The sequence below is a fragment of the Erpetoichthys calabaricus genome, chromosome 18 (genome assembly GCF_900747795.2).
Source record: "Erpetoichthys calabaricus chromosome 18, fErpCal1.3, whole genome shotgun sequence".
In the NCBI taxonomy this organism is placed as follows: Eukaryota; Metazoa; Chordata; class Cladistia; order Polypteriformes; family Polypteridae; genus Erpetoichthys; species Erpetoichthys calabaricus.
Window position 1 is genome coordinate 56932021 of NC_041411.2, and position 16737 is coordinate 56948757.

The window sequence follows — 16737 nt, forward strand, 5'->3', positions numbered from 1 at the left end:
TTCAGAGATTCTAGGGTTAGTGCCAGGACCCAATATTTCCAAGCAGAACACTCACCAAAATATCACATTCGCTGGCTTGCTTTCTTATCATTTTACATCCTGTTGCCTACTCCTCCCCAGGTAAATGACACACACAAACCTGCTGCCCACACGATATAAAGAAAAAGGTGACTTTTCAGACCAGGCCACCTTCTTCCATTGTTCCATGGTTCAGTTCTGATGTTCACATGCCTATTGGTGGGGCTTTCAACAGAGGACGGGGTCAGCATGGGGACTCTGACCAGTCTACGACTATGTAGTCTCATATGCAGCAAGCTGTGACATGCTTGGTGTTCTGACACCATGTCCAGCATTAAGTTTTTCATCAATTTGTGCTACAGCAGCTCTTCTGTGGGATCAGACCACACAAACTAGTCTTCATTCCCAACATGCACCAATAAGCCTTTGGCTCCTGTGACCCTGTTGCTGGTCCAACAGTAGTTCTTACTTGGACCACTTCTGGTAGGTACAAATCACTGCATACTACGAACAACGCACAATACCTGGCATTTCATAAATGCTCTTACCCAGTAATCTAGCCATCACAATGTGTCCCTTATGAAGCTCATTCAGATCCTTACACTTAACCATTTTTCCTGCTTGCACATCACATATCACCTTCAATTCTGACTTTTCTCTTACTGCCTAATACATCCCCCCTTGACAGGTACCACTATAAGGAGATAATCATTGTTATTCACTTCACCTGTCAGTGTTTTTAATGTTGTGGATGATCTGTGTATATTTACAGTATAAACACCATATACACATGTAATTTATACCCCAAAGTTAAACGGTTATTTAACTGGACATAACTTTGATATAATATGGATAACAAAAACGATAGACAGGAGCACATCATATAGGAAAGACAGGCAAAACTGAAAAGGTGAGACAGTCATCATCTACTGTATGTAAACAGAATTTAAATGCATGACCCCCAATTACATGATAATCACAGCTTAGTGAAGATTTTTTCAATTTGACTAGACAGCACTAGGGATCATGGCCTTATATTTAAGAGTGTGTAATGTTATAGACCCCATAATGCCAACAGTTTAAATTTACCTCTTTTTAATATTATTAAAAATTATAAAAATTATTAATATCAATATAAGATATGCTCCTTCAGAATAAGCTTTGAAATCTAGGCTGAAGACTTACTACTTTAGACAAGCAAACCCTGACGCTGCTGATTAGCTGTGTAATACTGCACCTTCTGCTTGTTAGTCATTTGCACGGAATAAAAAGAGTAATATTTTTAAACCATTACTAACCCTCCTCTGTTCTGTTTCTCTTCTTGGTGTCTGGATGTGGGACTTGGTGCCACTGCTCTACTGCCAGGCTGCTGTCCTGTATATGGAAAGATCATCTCAGATAAAAGAGCATTGGAATCATCAGATGGAAAGATCCTCTCATCAGATTATACAGCCAGCAAAGACTCCACTATAGAAAACCCAGGTGGGGGCAAGCAGCCTGTTGGCATGTGTCATCAGGACTGTAATTTTGTTTTTGACTCTCTTTTACAATTTTAACCCCCTCCACTGTCAACTGGCCATGGTTTATCAATTAAATAATGGACAGATATTGTTGGTTTCCATTTATTTTTAATCAGTTTCTACCTTGTTCTCTGTAAGTTTTAACAAATCTACAGTATTTATATGTGTACCTGTTCTGTATTGGGTAATTAGTATAATCTATACTTGTATTTTAACTGAGAATTGCTCACAGCACTCTGCACCTTCATGAAGAGTGCTAAACAACAAGTAAGTTGCATTGTACTGTATTACAAGTTTAGAGGGGAATAATATAGTCACGGGGACTTTAATTACCGAAAAACTGTGCTTCCCTTACAAATGGTAAACTACAACAACAAGACTAGTAACGCCCAAGCGAAACATATGGTATATGGTACCACGAGACCAGAGATTAAAAAGGATATTGAGAAGACTAAAATTCAGCTTGAAAGAAATATTGCAGAAAAGCTGCAAGATAACCAAAGAATTTTTTTAGGAATTTTAAAAGAATAATTAAGATGCAAGTGAAGAATATGTGGAACAGTAAAGGTAAGCTAGGACATATGAACAAGGAACTAGCAAATTCTATGAACTTGCACTTTATTGAAGTTTCAATGTATAAAGAAGATGATAACCTTCCAGAAGTAACAGAGATTACAATGAGGTATATAGTGACTTAGAAATTCAAGAGGGAGAAGTACTATTTGTATTAAATAGGCTAAAATCTAACAAATTACCACGACCATGTAGCATTTATCCTTGAGTGTAAAAACCACGCTCATTTTCACAGCAGCCTCAGAGCATACGTCCACACTTTTCTGCTCGGTTTTGCAAACCAACGGCACCCAGCATCAAAGTAGTGCCACTGTTATTGTGTTGTTTCTCTTCTTTTTCATATTCGCATCCATGATGTGGGATTTATCCAATACAACAAAATTGCAAATTTAATTCACTTGATTGTATCTAGTCTGTTAACAATATAATGGTGCAAGGAATGGCCAAACTATTCCAACCACAATGGCTTCTTAAGCGTTGTTAGAAGAAATGGAAGTATAGATGATGATGATGACTGGCTTCTAAGCTGATTTTAATTTCCAAGAGCTGGCACCAGCTTTACAAAGGCAGACTTTGAGGAATTGTGCTGTATCTGTTCCTTTGCAAGTTCTGTCCACTCAGGTTTTTAGCCACAGGAGTTTTACAATATGAACTAGCTGAATGATCGGGTATTTCACAATCATCACTGAGTCACGCCATGCCAGCTGTATAGGTTGGTATTATCTACTTGTCATCCAGATATACAAGATTTCCTTATACTGTGGTTGAACTGGGAAACATCAAAGCACAAAATGTTGTTTTCCAAATGTAATATGAGCAGTCAAATGCATGCACATCGCTATTGCAACAGCTCTGGACAATTTACATGAGCCAGCAATGAATCACTAAAAGAATGAGCTGGCATTACATCATCTATAGAAGGTGTGCTTATAAAAATGGCAACTCTGTACTGTCACACAAGCTCCCCGCCCCCCCAAACTATTCTGGCAAAAGGCAAGCAGTCCTTTTAGGGTGTACTAACACTAGGCGCGTTTGTTCTGTACTGTGCCCAAGCTCGATTATTCCCCCATCCCTACTCCCCTGCACTTACACTGCACGTAAAATTCTGAGCCCGGGCACGCTTTCATCATGACCATGCAACTTCTTGTAAAGTCAAAACAAGATCTGAACACAGAGTGACAGCACACATGTCAAAATGATTTTTATTTATTTGGTGGTTGTTTTGGAGTCATGTAGAGTGGGATAACGTTCTATCCTCTTACAGATTTATTGAGTGCGCACAGCAGCGTTTTTGGTGTTAATCGTTCTGCATGTATGAGAAGATTTTTACATTGACAAATGATGTTAAGAGAAGAATTTTCAGCTTTTCATGCCAACGATAATTCACGTTAATGTGTAAGGGGAGAATAAAAAAAAACATTTTTTAACTTTAAATGCTACTGAATGAAATGAGAGTTGCACTGCCGGACTCAGTACATCATTGACGTCATGCCTGTTTTCCATGCTCGGGCACATTTAGAAATCATATTGTTCCCGAATGCTACTGAACCATGCTCAGGCCCACCTCTTCCAAGCAGGCTAGTGTCTTTGGCCTGGCATGGAGTGATCACACTAGTCAAACGACATAGACTTTGCGGGGTTACATGCAGACAAACATGCTCGGGCATGGAACAAATTGCCACTGTGAATACATCCTTAAAGATAGCAAGTCACCTTAAAGAGACATGTAAATAGAAGAGAAAACTATCCATCGTGGCGCTTGGTACTGACACTACGCTATAAAGACACCTTCAGAGAATGAATTTGCTTATGTAAACAAAGTATTTTCACTCTGTTTACGTGCTGCTCTATTGTCCACAGACAGTGTGTTGGATTGTGCAAGCCCCTAATGTGCTGCATAAAGTGGCACATAATCATGGCTTGCCCGTACCTGAAGCGATGTGGTATGATGAACCTGACCCACAAAATGATCAGCCAAATCACACAGTATCACAACTTCATTTGAATGTAATTAGCAGAATGTAAAAACAGGTAAGCAGATTCAGCATTTATTTTTTAACCACTTCATTTAATTTGTGGTCAATATCACACAGTAAGGCCTTAAATTACATAGTTTATTGGCCATATCTCTTACAGTATCCACTATTACATTTTGTAACTCCAGAACAGCAACCGTCAGCACACAGTCATATGGTCACCCAGTGGTTTCCAAGGCAGAGGTATGTGTGCAGCCAGCCCCTGAAGATGTGCTCGGCACAGCACCACCATCACCATGTGGGTTCATGCCCTTGGTACGGGGGTCAACATTTGCAATATTGTCTTAAACAAAAGAAACAGATGGTGGGCTGCAACTCACCTTTTCATATAGACTTTGATATGTGACCACTTTTTTTTTTTTTTTTTATTTCGGGCACTGTGCAACTTTCGAGTGTCTTTGCCACTCTATCACTCAATCAACATCCTTTTGATGCTTATACCACTGCTTAAGCCAACAAATAGTATGTTTTTCCTTGCCTCCACTTCGCATTTGCTGAAATTTTTCTTTTTTCCATGTGCTTTTGTCATTGCCTTTTAGCAAAGCACTGAAAAGAAAATGCTATTTATATTGATTTACATATTCAAATATGCAAAATTCTGGGAGAAGTCAGGGTAGGGCTGTAGGCACATGCGTTAAATTTCATGTTCATTGGGATTTATAAAGGGGAATTGTGTGGAACTAGGCGTACGCATAGATTTATCCTTCCGAATGTTTTTCTGCATATGCACGAGTGCTGGGAGATATACTACTTCGTACCGAAAACCGTTTTTTATTTTTGTTATGATATGGATTTTTCTTATATCGCAATACCGGTTAAAATAGCCTAAACAACGTTCAGAACGTGGCACAGCGGGAAACTGTTTAAGGGGGGACTTTTTTCGCTGCTAAACATGCATGCAACTGAGTACATGCGTTAGTGGAGGTATTGAGTAGTGAAATTTGACAGAACATTCCGAACCTGAAGCTGTAGCAGACGATAAAGTTGAACATGACGACACAGAAGAACTTTTGCAGAAAAAAGGAGCCGCATCTGTTTTCTGGAGATTTTGGTTTTAAAAGGTCGGATGTGGACCAAACAACTATTTACTGCAAATGCTGTTGAGCTAAAGTTGTTACCGGAGGTGGTAACATGAGCAATTTGCTGCACCACCTTTGCTTTGTAGTACCATGAATGTATGGAACTAAGATTGGCACCCTCCACGTCCTCAGGTAAAACTGAAAAACTAGGACACTGTAGGACTGCCTACAACAAAAAAAGAAAGCGGTGGATCGAGATTACCAACGCCATTATAATCGATACAGCTAACATGTCAGTGGACAGAGATTGTTGACATTAACAGAAAGTGTAGTTGGTTTACAAAAATATTTACTCTTTATTCCTTTTCTAAGACATGTTCAATGTAATAACTTTTGACAAGCACCTCTGGATATTTTTACTAAGTCTAAATGCATCTTTGGATGGTTTAAAATATGTTGTCAAAATTATAGTTTAAGTTGTTTGCAAAATTTGTTCAATAAAATGGTTCTATATTTTGACTGCAACTATAATGCAATTTGATTCGTTCTCTTCATTAGTGCCACCCCCCTTGAAAACTATCACTTTATGGGGCCATGCAAACCTGTATTAAAACTTGTGTGCACATTAAAAAAAATTTTGTACAATGTACAATTCTCACGACATGGGAGCCCAGCCCTAATATGCACATTTCCAGTTTTGTCCGTACACCATGTTTTCATTTGAATTCTATGCACTGCGTTATACATGAGGCCACTTGAGTTTTGACTAAGAATGGAGCATTTGCTGAAGGAGTCAATGCTATGCTTAAATTGTGAGTACTGCTTAGTATAATATTGAAGCAGCACCACCACATGTAGTTTTAAGGTGTAAGCATCATGGGTTCAGTTGCCATATCCAGATTCTGTCTTCTGCATGTTCTCCCTATGTTAGTTTTCTGAGCAGGACTCTTCCTGATTCAACTTCTTTGCTGCACTCACTCTAAGTTTCATTTGAGGTGCCACCCCCTTGATCGAATGTAACTAGCCACTGATATTGCATGTCACTAAATCATGTCACGTCGCTGCTTGCAGTTTCATGTGGGGACCCCCGCCCCCTGTCTTGCCCCACCACCGGGTCGAATGCCACTGATCACACCATGCGAACTTTCACTGAGGGCTGCTCTTGATCAAATGTCACTGAATGACACCACACTACTGCTCACAGTTTCACACCAGTAATCCGCCCTCTCCCTCACCTGAATGTTACTATTCCATTTTACTGTTTTGGAGTATAATAGTTTTCAGCTTGAATGCAAAAAAATGTCTTGTTTAGGTTGATCAGACACTGTGTGAACAGTTTAGGTGTGTGTGCCCTGTCCAGAACTGTTTCCTGCACTACATCTAGGGCTGCCACCAAAGGCATTGCCCGTAGAACTAGAAGAAACTGGAATTAAAATATATAGGTGCTTAGTTTATTCCAAATATGAAATGCAGGAAAAAAGTGTTTGTGGTTAATGGAAAGGTCATTTGGCAATGATGTGATACAAATATTATGCAATTACTGAGTTGTCACTATGTCCACTCGACTGAACAACAGGTGTAGTTTATTGGAGGTCTGACAAGATTGTTCAAACTGGCAAAAAACCAAGTCTGCTGTATTTGTATTTAATGTATTTTTTTCTGCAGTAGGGCTAAACATGGAAATTCATTTCTCATGCATGTACTCTATGTAGGTTATGTTAAGCGTATGTGGATCATATAGGCATATTGTACAATCTTTGTAGTTGGCAGCACTCCTTACCAGAAAATTGTTGCCACAGCCCTGTTAAAGATAACCATCAAGAAAAGAGGTGTAGATATACCCACTGCTAAGGCATCCACCAAACTCTGAAAAGGAAAAAAATCAGCAGAAAAGCAAGGACTTTGTAGGGTACCTTTCCCTATGCTAAAACAATCCACCTTTATTGTCACTTATGGCATTTTAACAGTTCATGGTAATCTTTAACAAAATGTGTTACGTTCTCTGGCAGACTAATAATACTCTTAAGTCATTCTTAAATCTGCTTACTCCAATTCAGAGGAGCAGACTGCAAGAGCCAATCCTGACAACACTGGGCACAATACAGGAAAAAGAGCAAAGACAGGGTACCAGTTTATTACAGGGTCCTCTAATGCACATAACTCCTATTTGTACTGGGAGCATTTAACCAAATTGCATGGCTTTGAGTATGTAGGAGGATAACTACAGTACCCAGAAGAACAGTACAAAGATGCACGGAGAACGCGCAGACTCCATGCAGACAATCAGATGCTGGGTTTTGACCTAGCATTCTGGATCTATCAGGAGGCAGTGCTAATCACTGCGCACAACAGTGCCACCTAAACTATAAATATGTTAATTATATATTTTAAGTAAATATATCAAATTTCTTAAATTAAGTACATTCACACTCACAGCCTTATTAATGCTCAACTGTTTTAAAAGGTATAGAAAATTATACTCTGACAAGAAAAGAAGTATGGTATGGATTAGAAATATTTTTAAAAATACACGTTTCTTAGCATATTTTATTTTACATTCTGAAGATTATTTTATATTACTCTACTGATGCAATTTTTCCCTGGCAAGTCTGGCTTTTTGGCTAAATACAAGTGGAAATCTCTACATGCTAAAAGAAATAAATATCTATTTAAAGTTAAAACAGCAAAACTAAATTTTAAAGACAGGATGACACATTTATCTACTCAAAATGTTACAAACTGCTGTAAACATCAAAAAGAATAAGTTATAACATTAAAAAAAGCCTCGACATGTGAACATCAAAGTGATTTTCAAACCATGGGTTTTTAAGCCAAACTATGCCCACAAAGTCTAAAATCCACCCTTATGTTAAATGTAAGGGGAGAGAGGTTCCCCCACAACTTCCAAAATTAATTTCAAGCTCTGATAATGTAGCAAAACACAGTGCCAATGAGTGTGGCTCTTAAATATATAAGCTCCTTTTTGTGCCCGATTTGATGGCTTTCACCCAGTTGTCAGTACTAGACTGAAAACAAGACACTGGTGCTGATGCTTCCCTTTTATAGGGTGCACCTGCTTGGGTTTTGATAGCTCTTGTATTTAAACCACAGTTGCCCAATTACCACTAAGATTAGGATTTTTTTTTTTTTGCTGTTGGTGTTTACTGTCATCTCAACTATAGCTAGAGAAAAGTATAAAAAAAGCAAACAAACATGTTGTCCATGTAACACCCAGAATAGTTAAATAGTTCAAATATATACTCAAACCTCACTTTTTGGCTTATTTGACAGCACTAGTGTTCATTTTTGGTCTCCATTTTACCAAAAAAAAAATTACAGCACTACAGAAAGTCCAGAGAAGATCAACTAAAGCTTCTTCTAGGCCTAAGATGTATGAGATATACTATATATAAAGAAAGACTGAAGGATTTTAATCTTTTCAGTTTAAGCAAATGGAGAAAATATGACCAAATTGTTAAAAATTATGAAAGGAATTAGTAAAGTAAATCCCAGTGCTTACTTTAAAATACATCCTGCAACAAGAATATAGGGACACAATTGGAAACTCATTAGAATGTTTTTCTTCATGAAAACAACCATAGGCAGATGGAAATAACATACCAGATAGTGTGGTTGACAGCAGGAATTTACTAACCAATGGGATGGATAAGCTTGTTGGGCTGAATGGCCTGTTCTCATTACAAGTGCGCGCACACACGCACACAGAGAAAAAAATGATCCCTCATCAAGAAATAAATTTAACAAAACCACATGTGCCATGGCACTGCATTTAATACTTTGTACAACCTCCCTTTACCAATAAAACAGCATTGAGTTTTCTCCTGTAAATCCTTATAAGGTTGGAGAATATAGAGCAGGGAATCAGAGAATCTCCTCTTCAGCTCCACCCAAAGATTTTCAAAGGGGCTTAGGTCTGGGGACCGAGATGGCCATGGCAGAAGAATGGTTTTGTGTTCCTTTACGTATTTTTGTGATTTAGATGTTACAAATATGGACAAATTTGTTAATTCCCTTACAGCTCATTGAAAAAGTGCTGTATGCTTCCTGAAATATAATTAAATGAAAAGCAATTGTCCTATGTATACCGGCATGTCTTTGATATGTCATAGATTAAAACAAAGCAGGGCAGCACGGTGGCGCAGTGTGGTAGCGCTGCTGCCTCACAGTTGGGAGACCTGGGGACCTGGGTATCGCTTCCCGGGTCCTCCCTGCGTCGAGTTCGCATGTTCTCCCCGTGTCAGCGTGGGTTTCCTCCGGGCACTCCGGTTTCCTCCCACAGTCCACAGACATGCAGGTTAGGTGGATTGGCGATTCTAAATTGGCCCTAGTGTGCGCTTGATGTGTGGGTGTGTTTGTATGTGTCCTGCGGTGGGTTGGCACCCTGCCCGGGATTGGTTCCTGCCTTGTGCCCTGTGTTGGCTGGGATTGGCTCCAGCAGACCCCTGTGACGCTGTGTTCGGATTCAGCGGGTTGGGAAATGGATGGATAAAACAAAGCAAGTGTGAAAAGATAAAGTATAGCTTATTACACAAAGATATTCTAACAAGGCCTGGACACGTGATGATATCCCTAGAAAAATATAAATAATTGGATTAGAGGGATTATTCTTTAATTAGTATTACACGTATCCAATCGCTCAATAAGTCATTCAGCCTATTTAAATGGGAAAAAAAAAGCAGTCACACTTTAAGATCCATGGGACTGTAGCCAACCTCCCTAGACACAGCTGCAAGAGGAAAATTGACCTCCACAATGAACAGAACAATAGTGAGAATGGTAGACAAAAAAAACTAAGGACAAATTAATAATAATAATAATTAATAATTCATTACATTTAAATTCTAATGAGATACGTGCTGAATTCAAAATGTCAAGGTCCAGCAGTATCTGACTGTGCCATCTGTCGTTTTAGAGTGACAGTGGGGTATACTGTATGAAAGACAACCCAGGACGACTCCACTGTTGAAAGAAAAACAATAAAGTGGAATTTGCTAAAATGCTCAATACTTCTGAGAGAATGTCATTTCATCTTTGGACTGATGAAACAAAACTGCACCTTTCTGGCAAGTCAATGTCCACAGACAAAAAAATTGAAGCTTACAAAGAAAAGAACACTATACTTACAGTGGTTATCAAAATTAGAGAACTTACAATTTCCTCACAATTTGAAAATCACTGCTTATACCTATTTGAAGTTACCCTAACAGGAATATAAAAGCAGTTTTTTTAAGCATATTTCATAATTTAAATACATTCTGAATAAGGTTATTATAGTTAACAAAAACTAAAAACTGAAAAAATAAAAAAACATTTCCTAAACTGAAATAAAATTAACAAAACCAAAATGAAAAACTAAAACTAAACAAAACTATTAAAAGTAGCTGAAAAGACTAATTGAAATAAAATAAATTACTAAAAATATTTTTTAGTTTTCATAAAAACCGTATTTACGCAACAGCTAACCTGCACTGTGGGGGTCCTGAAATTAATCAAAATATATTAATAAGAATTTCATATTTGGTTTTTGAATAAATATTACTGCCGTTAGTTTTTAACCCTTGTAATTTCTAACTCTAAAACAGAAAGTCATCCACCATGAGCTGCCCGCATATATTCATCTAGTGATCGGTGTCTGGTGAAGGAGGGAGGGTGTTGACGCAGCATTTGCAATGACAAAGCATACTGAATATAGGCGCATACAGCATGTGGCAAAGAAAGCAATTTACTGTGTGATAACAGTGACAGTTCTTCAGGAGCGGATAGTGACAGCACGATTGATTGTGGTGTTAGTGAAGCATACCAAGGTGATGGGTTTGCTTTGAATGTGCTTGGCAAATTTCAAAGCTGCCATTCACTGGATCTCTGAGGCTCAAGACAGAAGTATTAGGTACAGATAACCCCTTAGAGAATTTCAGTCTGCTCATAAATGACTGCATGTTAGCTATGATTCTGACTGAGTCCAAAATACAGGACATACATTGAAATTACTATCAGCATTGGACAGTCTACAACACACTCCTAAAATAAGGCCTGTTTCCCTAATGCTTTCCAGGTGAAGCCACATGTCCTCACTAAATGGGGCTCATCATTCAACCGAAGAGGACCTGCGTTTAAATTCTGTTTGACATAAACAGCAACCCCACCTCCTTTTCTGTTCTGTCTGTCCTTCCAAAAAAAAATATGTATCCCTCTATGTTATACTCGTCCCCATCATTATTAGGCTAGGTTTCCATTATTTCTGTAATATCATAATTATGCTAGGCTACATACAACTCCAACTCATTTGTTTTATTTTTGGTACTTCTAGCATTAAGACAAGCTATTTTAATGTGTTACTCCATTTACTTTTACATTTAAATGTTGGGTTAGAATTTACATTATTATGCATTTTTACACTATTGTTTGTTCCACCATGTATAGTTGTAAACCTAGCCTGTACGAAACTCCCTGCCCCCCATTCCCTAGTTTAAACAATCATCAACTAACCTAACTCATATGCCCCTCTGGTTCAGATGTAAGCAGTCCCTGTGGAACAGGTTCCACCTGTTCCAAAAAGAGATCCAATGCCCCATAAACCTATCCCCTTCTATCCTGCACCAAGATTTGAGCCACACGTTATGCCTTCTAATCTTCATCTTACCTGGACTGGTACATGGCACAGGCAGAATTTCAGAGAAGACTACCTTGTCAGTTCTGCTCCTCAGCCTGGCACCTGTTTAAATTTGGATTGCAGAACTAGACTGCAGAATCTAGTTTTCTGAACATTGCCTAAAACTATACATAGAAACCTAAAGAAGTGTAACCTAGATCTTTAAGTAGAATATCATAGATTTCCCTTTTTCCCCTTTCTTAAATTACGTGTATTATCAACTTTTTTGTGTGAATGGTTTGCTTTTAATTTCACTAAAAATCTTTAAAAGAAAAGACATTTGAACTGAAGAGATTTTCTTTTGTATGTCAAGTCATACTAGTACCAGAATGCCTGTCTGGTAGCTGCATTTGAAATACTTTAAACAATTTGGAAACCTTCGTGAAATGCAGCTACAGCTTACTTTAATGGCCGGCAGAACCTAGCACTAACCGATTTTCTAAGTCTTGGTAGCCACACTCCAGCTCTGTGTAAGGCAGTTTCTCCCAACCACTGGATTGCCCTGCTCTGTGAGCCCACCAACCGCAGGTGCCGGGTGCAATGCATCCTGGGTGGTGGTCAAAGGCAGAGGCCTTGGCGGACTGGAAGCCTGACACACAAACTGGATTCTTGAGGTGTGAAATGTCACCTCTGCTAGGGTGGAAACAGCTAGAGGTTGGTAGGCGCTATCAGCTAGATATAGTAGGCTCATGTCCACCCACTTACTCGGTTCTGGAACCAAACCCCTCTAACTAAACCTGAGCGGCGTTTTGTTATTGGACTTCTGTACTAGGTATGGTTTGCCTACAACGAAAACCATGTTCGAATATAAGTTGGGTCATAAGTATTCTTGATACCAGAGCACCTAAGGCCAAAGATCAGAGATCGATTTTATAGTCTTCTCATTGGATTTGCGGCATATGTTTTGAACATTATGTCCAGAAGACACTCAACTCCAACATCTGAAACAGCCTTTCCCGCATCACGGTGGAGGTAGGGGACGGAATCCAAATGGGCCTTGTACAAAGCCTCCACTATGGAAGTGTTTGTAAAGAGCTGCAGCGTGAAGGCCACAGGTGCCCCTCAAGGTAGAAACTCAAGAACCCATCCAAGAGGTGAGGAATGCCATCAGGCTGAAAAAGGAGGCCTTCCGTGTATGGTTAAGCATGGGAGACTCCCAAAGCAACAGAGAGATACTGACAGGCCAGAAGGGCTGTGGCCTTGGCAGTCAGGGAAGCAAAAACCAAGGTGTCATAGGACTTTGATAGTCTCTTTCCAAGATCTCTCCAATCAGGCTCAAAGAGGTTCTGTAAAACCATCAGGCGACTCAAAGGGAAGGCAAGGATTCACCAAGGTTGTTCTCAGCAAGGGGGCAGAAGTGCTGATCCAGACAGAGGATGTTGTCTGGCGGTGGAAGGAACACTTTGAGGAGTTCCTAAACCCAATGGACACACCCTCTGTGGAGGAGGCAGAGCCAGAAGCTGATAGGGGATCAAGGAGGCCACTGAGGTAGTTAAGGAACTCCACAGTGGCAAAGCCCCTGGGCTGACTGAGATCTGGCCAGAAATGCTGATGGCTCTGGACATTGTTGGGCTGTCATGGCCGACATGCCTTTTCAGTGTTGCAAGGACTTCCAAGAGCAGTGCCTCTGGAGTGGCAGACCAGATTGGTGATACCCATTTTTAAAAAGGGGTAGAGGAGTGTGTGCTCCAACTATTGAGGGATTATGCTCCTCAGCCACCCAGGAAACGCTTATATCATGGTATTAGAAAGAAGACTCCGACCAATCATGGAACCTCAGATCCAGGAGGAGCAATGTGGATTCCATCCAGGCTGTAGAACGACAGACCAGCTTTTAACCCTTATGAGGATTCTCGGAGGGGCATGGGATTACACCCAATCAGTCCATGTGTTTTGTGGACTTAGAGAAGGCTTATGACCATGTTCCATGAGGGATTCTGTAATGGGTTCTGGGAGAGTATGGGGTTCCGGGACCCCTAATAAGAACTATGCAGTCCCAGATTAATCACAGTGAGAACTGTGTCCACATACTCAGAAAAACATCTGCACCATTTCCAGTGATTGTGAGACTATACCTGAACTGTGCTTTTCTCCTATCCTTTTTGTGATTTTTCATGGATAGGATATCTATACGGAGCCAGGAAGATGGAGGGAGTGGGGTCCATATTTGTGGCCTTAGAATTACATCACTGCTTTTTGCAGACAGTGTGGTCCTCTTGGCTTCATCAGACTGTGAACTTCAGCACACACTGAAACGGTTTCATGATCAAGTGTGAAGTGGCAAGGATGAAGATCAGCACCTCCAAATCTGAAGCCATGGTCCTCAGTAAGATAAATATGGACTGTCCTCACAGAGTTAAAGTACTCCACTTGAGGCAGTTATTACCTTTGGGTCTTGTTCACGAGTGAGGAGAAAAAGGATGGTGAGATCGACAGTTATGCAGTCACTAAACTCATCTGTAGTGGTGAAGAAGGAGCCGAGTCTGAAGGTGAAGCTCTTGATTTACCAGTCGATCTACGTACCTACCCCCACCCACCTATGGTTATGAGCTTTGGGTAATTACTGAAAGAATGAGATCATAGTTACAAGCAGCCGAAACGAGCATTCTCTGAAGATTGGCTGGGCTCTCCCTTAGAGACAGGGTGAGAAGCGCAGATATCCAGGAGAGCCTCAGGGTAGAACCACTGACCCTCCGCATCAACAAGCCAAATGAGGTGGTTCAGGCCTCTGATAAGAATGCTTCCTGGATGCCTCCTTATGGACATTTTATGGGCAAACCAGCTGGGAGGAGACCCCAGGGAAGACCCAGGGTTCACTGGTAGGATTATATACTCCCAAAAGACCTGGAAAAGCCTCGTGATTGCACAGTATGATTTGGCAAGTGTGGCTGGGGAAAGGGACATACCGGTATATGCCCTACTACTAAGACTGTTGCCCCCGTGACCTGAATTAGGATAAGCAGTGGAAAAATAATGAATTAATGGGTTGTGCTGCCATTGGTTCACGAGTGTGTTGTGGTAGGTCGCCTGAAGTTATCAATATTTGCTTCAGAACTATTTTGGTACCAGTTACTAGGCACAAAACCGGTGTCAATAAGTCAAAACTTTACTACAACTCCAACAATAATACATATATACACATGTACATTATACACATTTTATACTTGAAGGTGTTATTATGTTGGAAGCAGGAAAATGGACAAGTGTAAGGATCTGATCAACTCTGACAAGGGACAAATTGTGATGGCTAGACAACTGGGTCAGAGCATCTCTAAAACAAGTCATGTGCAGTGTTCCCAGTATGCAGTGGTGAGTACCTACCAAAAGTAGTCCAAGAATGGATAATCCATGAAACCCATGAACCAGCAACAGGAACATGGGTGCCCAAGTCTCCCTTAATGCATGTGGGGATCAAAGAATAACATGTCTTATCTGATCCCACAAAAGAGTTACCGTAGCAAAAATTGCTGAAAAACTTATGGTGGCTGGGACAGTAAAGTGTCAGAACACATAGTGCATCACAGGTTGCTAAGTATGGGACTGTGTAGCTTCAGACCAGTCAAAGTGCTCATGCTTACCCCTTTCCACTGTAGAATCACCAACAATGGGCATGTGAGCATCAAAACTGGGCCACGGAGCAATGAAAAAAGGTGGCCTGGCCTGATGAATCACATTTTCTGCTATACCATATGGACAGCCGGGTGCGTGTGCATCGTTTACCTGGCGAAGCAGGATGTGCAGTTGGAAGAAGGCAAGATGTTTGAGGCAGTGTGATGCTCTAGGCAATGTTCTGCTAGTAACATTGGGCCCTGGCATGCTTGTGGATGTTACTTTGACATGTACCACCTACTTAAAAGACTGTTGTAAACCACGTATAACCATCACAGCAACGGTACTCCCTAATGTCACTGGCTTCTTCCAGCAGGATAATGCACCCTGCCGCACTGCAAAATTATTGAAGAATGGTTTGAGGAACATAACAAACAGTTGACCTGAATTCCAAATTCTTTAGATTTCACTTCAGATCGAGCATCTGTGTGATGTGCTAGAAAAATCAAGCCCAATCCATGGAGGTCACACCTCATAGCACACATGACCTAAAAAGGATCTGCTGCCAACTTCTTGGCGCTGTAATGGCAGCACAAGGGGGGCCTACACAATATTAGGCAGGTGGGTTGAATGTTGAGGCCGATTGGTGTATACCCAAACATACATACACTTACACAAACCTTACTTAATAAAAGAATTAAGTGTCTGTGTGTCTGCCCGATTATGTCTCTGTCATTCCAAAATGTGGCACATCCCAAACACTTTTAGTAATAAAATTCATTGAATTTTTCATTCCAATAGATGGTGAATCTCAAACATTAACACTGCTTCTATGAATCCCATACCCAATGCCATATAATAGAGCCATATGCATTGCCTGGTGCACTGCAAACAATAAATCATTTTGATTTCAAAAAATACACACGCACGCACACAGAAAGTAAACGCAGCTGCTCACTGGCCTAGAGACTGTTGATGTCTTATTTAAACAAACAGTCTTTCTGTGACCATTCTGGTTTAGAAACCCTTGATCCCAATGGACTATAGTGTTGCAAAATATCTGTGTAAATAAAATTAGACATTACTTCGCTAGCTCTAGGGTGTACAGCCCAACAGTTAACTGAGATGCTTGTACAAAAAATCATTTAACAAACTAGAAATACAATGTGGAATGAAGCAGGAAGCATTACATTTCATAAAGGATCAGATCTCATCTACCATTATTTCGACTGGGTGTGTCAGGCAATTCAAGGGTTAACCCTCCAAGCCAAAGTATTTTTTTTTTTACCTTTTGTTCACAGACTACTTTTTAAAATGGCAGCTCTAAATCAACAATGACACACCCAAAGTCA

General features: G+C 40.2%; 1 protein-coding gene across 3 annotated transcripts in view; it reads right to left on the bottom strand.

Annotated features, from left to right (window-relative positions):
• Positions 1-16737, bottom strand: part of vgll4b (vestigial-like family member 4b) — a 304562-nt gene that overhangs the window by 239569 nt on the left and 48256 nt on the right. The window contains exon 3 of one of the 3 annotated variants that reach the window (XM_051921514.1): positions 1317-1392. The exons of the other annotated variants lie outside the window; for them this stretch is intronic. Coding sequence (XP_051777474.1) covers positions 1317-1392 — 76 coding nt within the window. The remainder of the gene's footprint in view (positions 1-1316; positions 1393-16737) is intronic. 3 annotated transcript variants of the gene reach the window in all.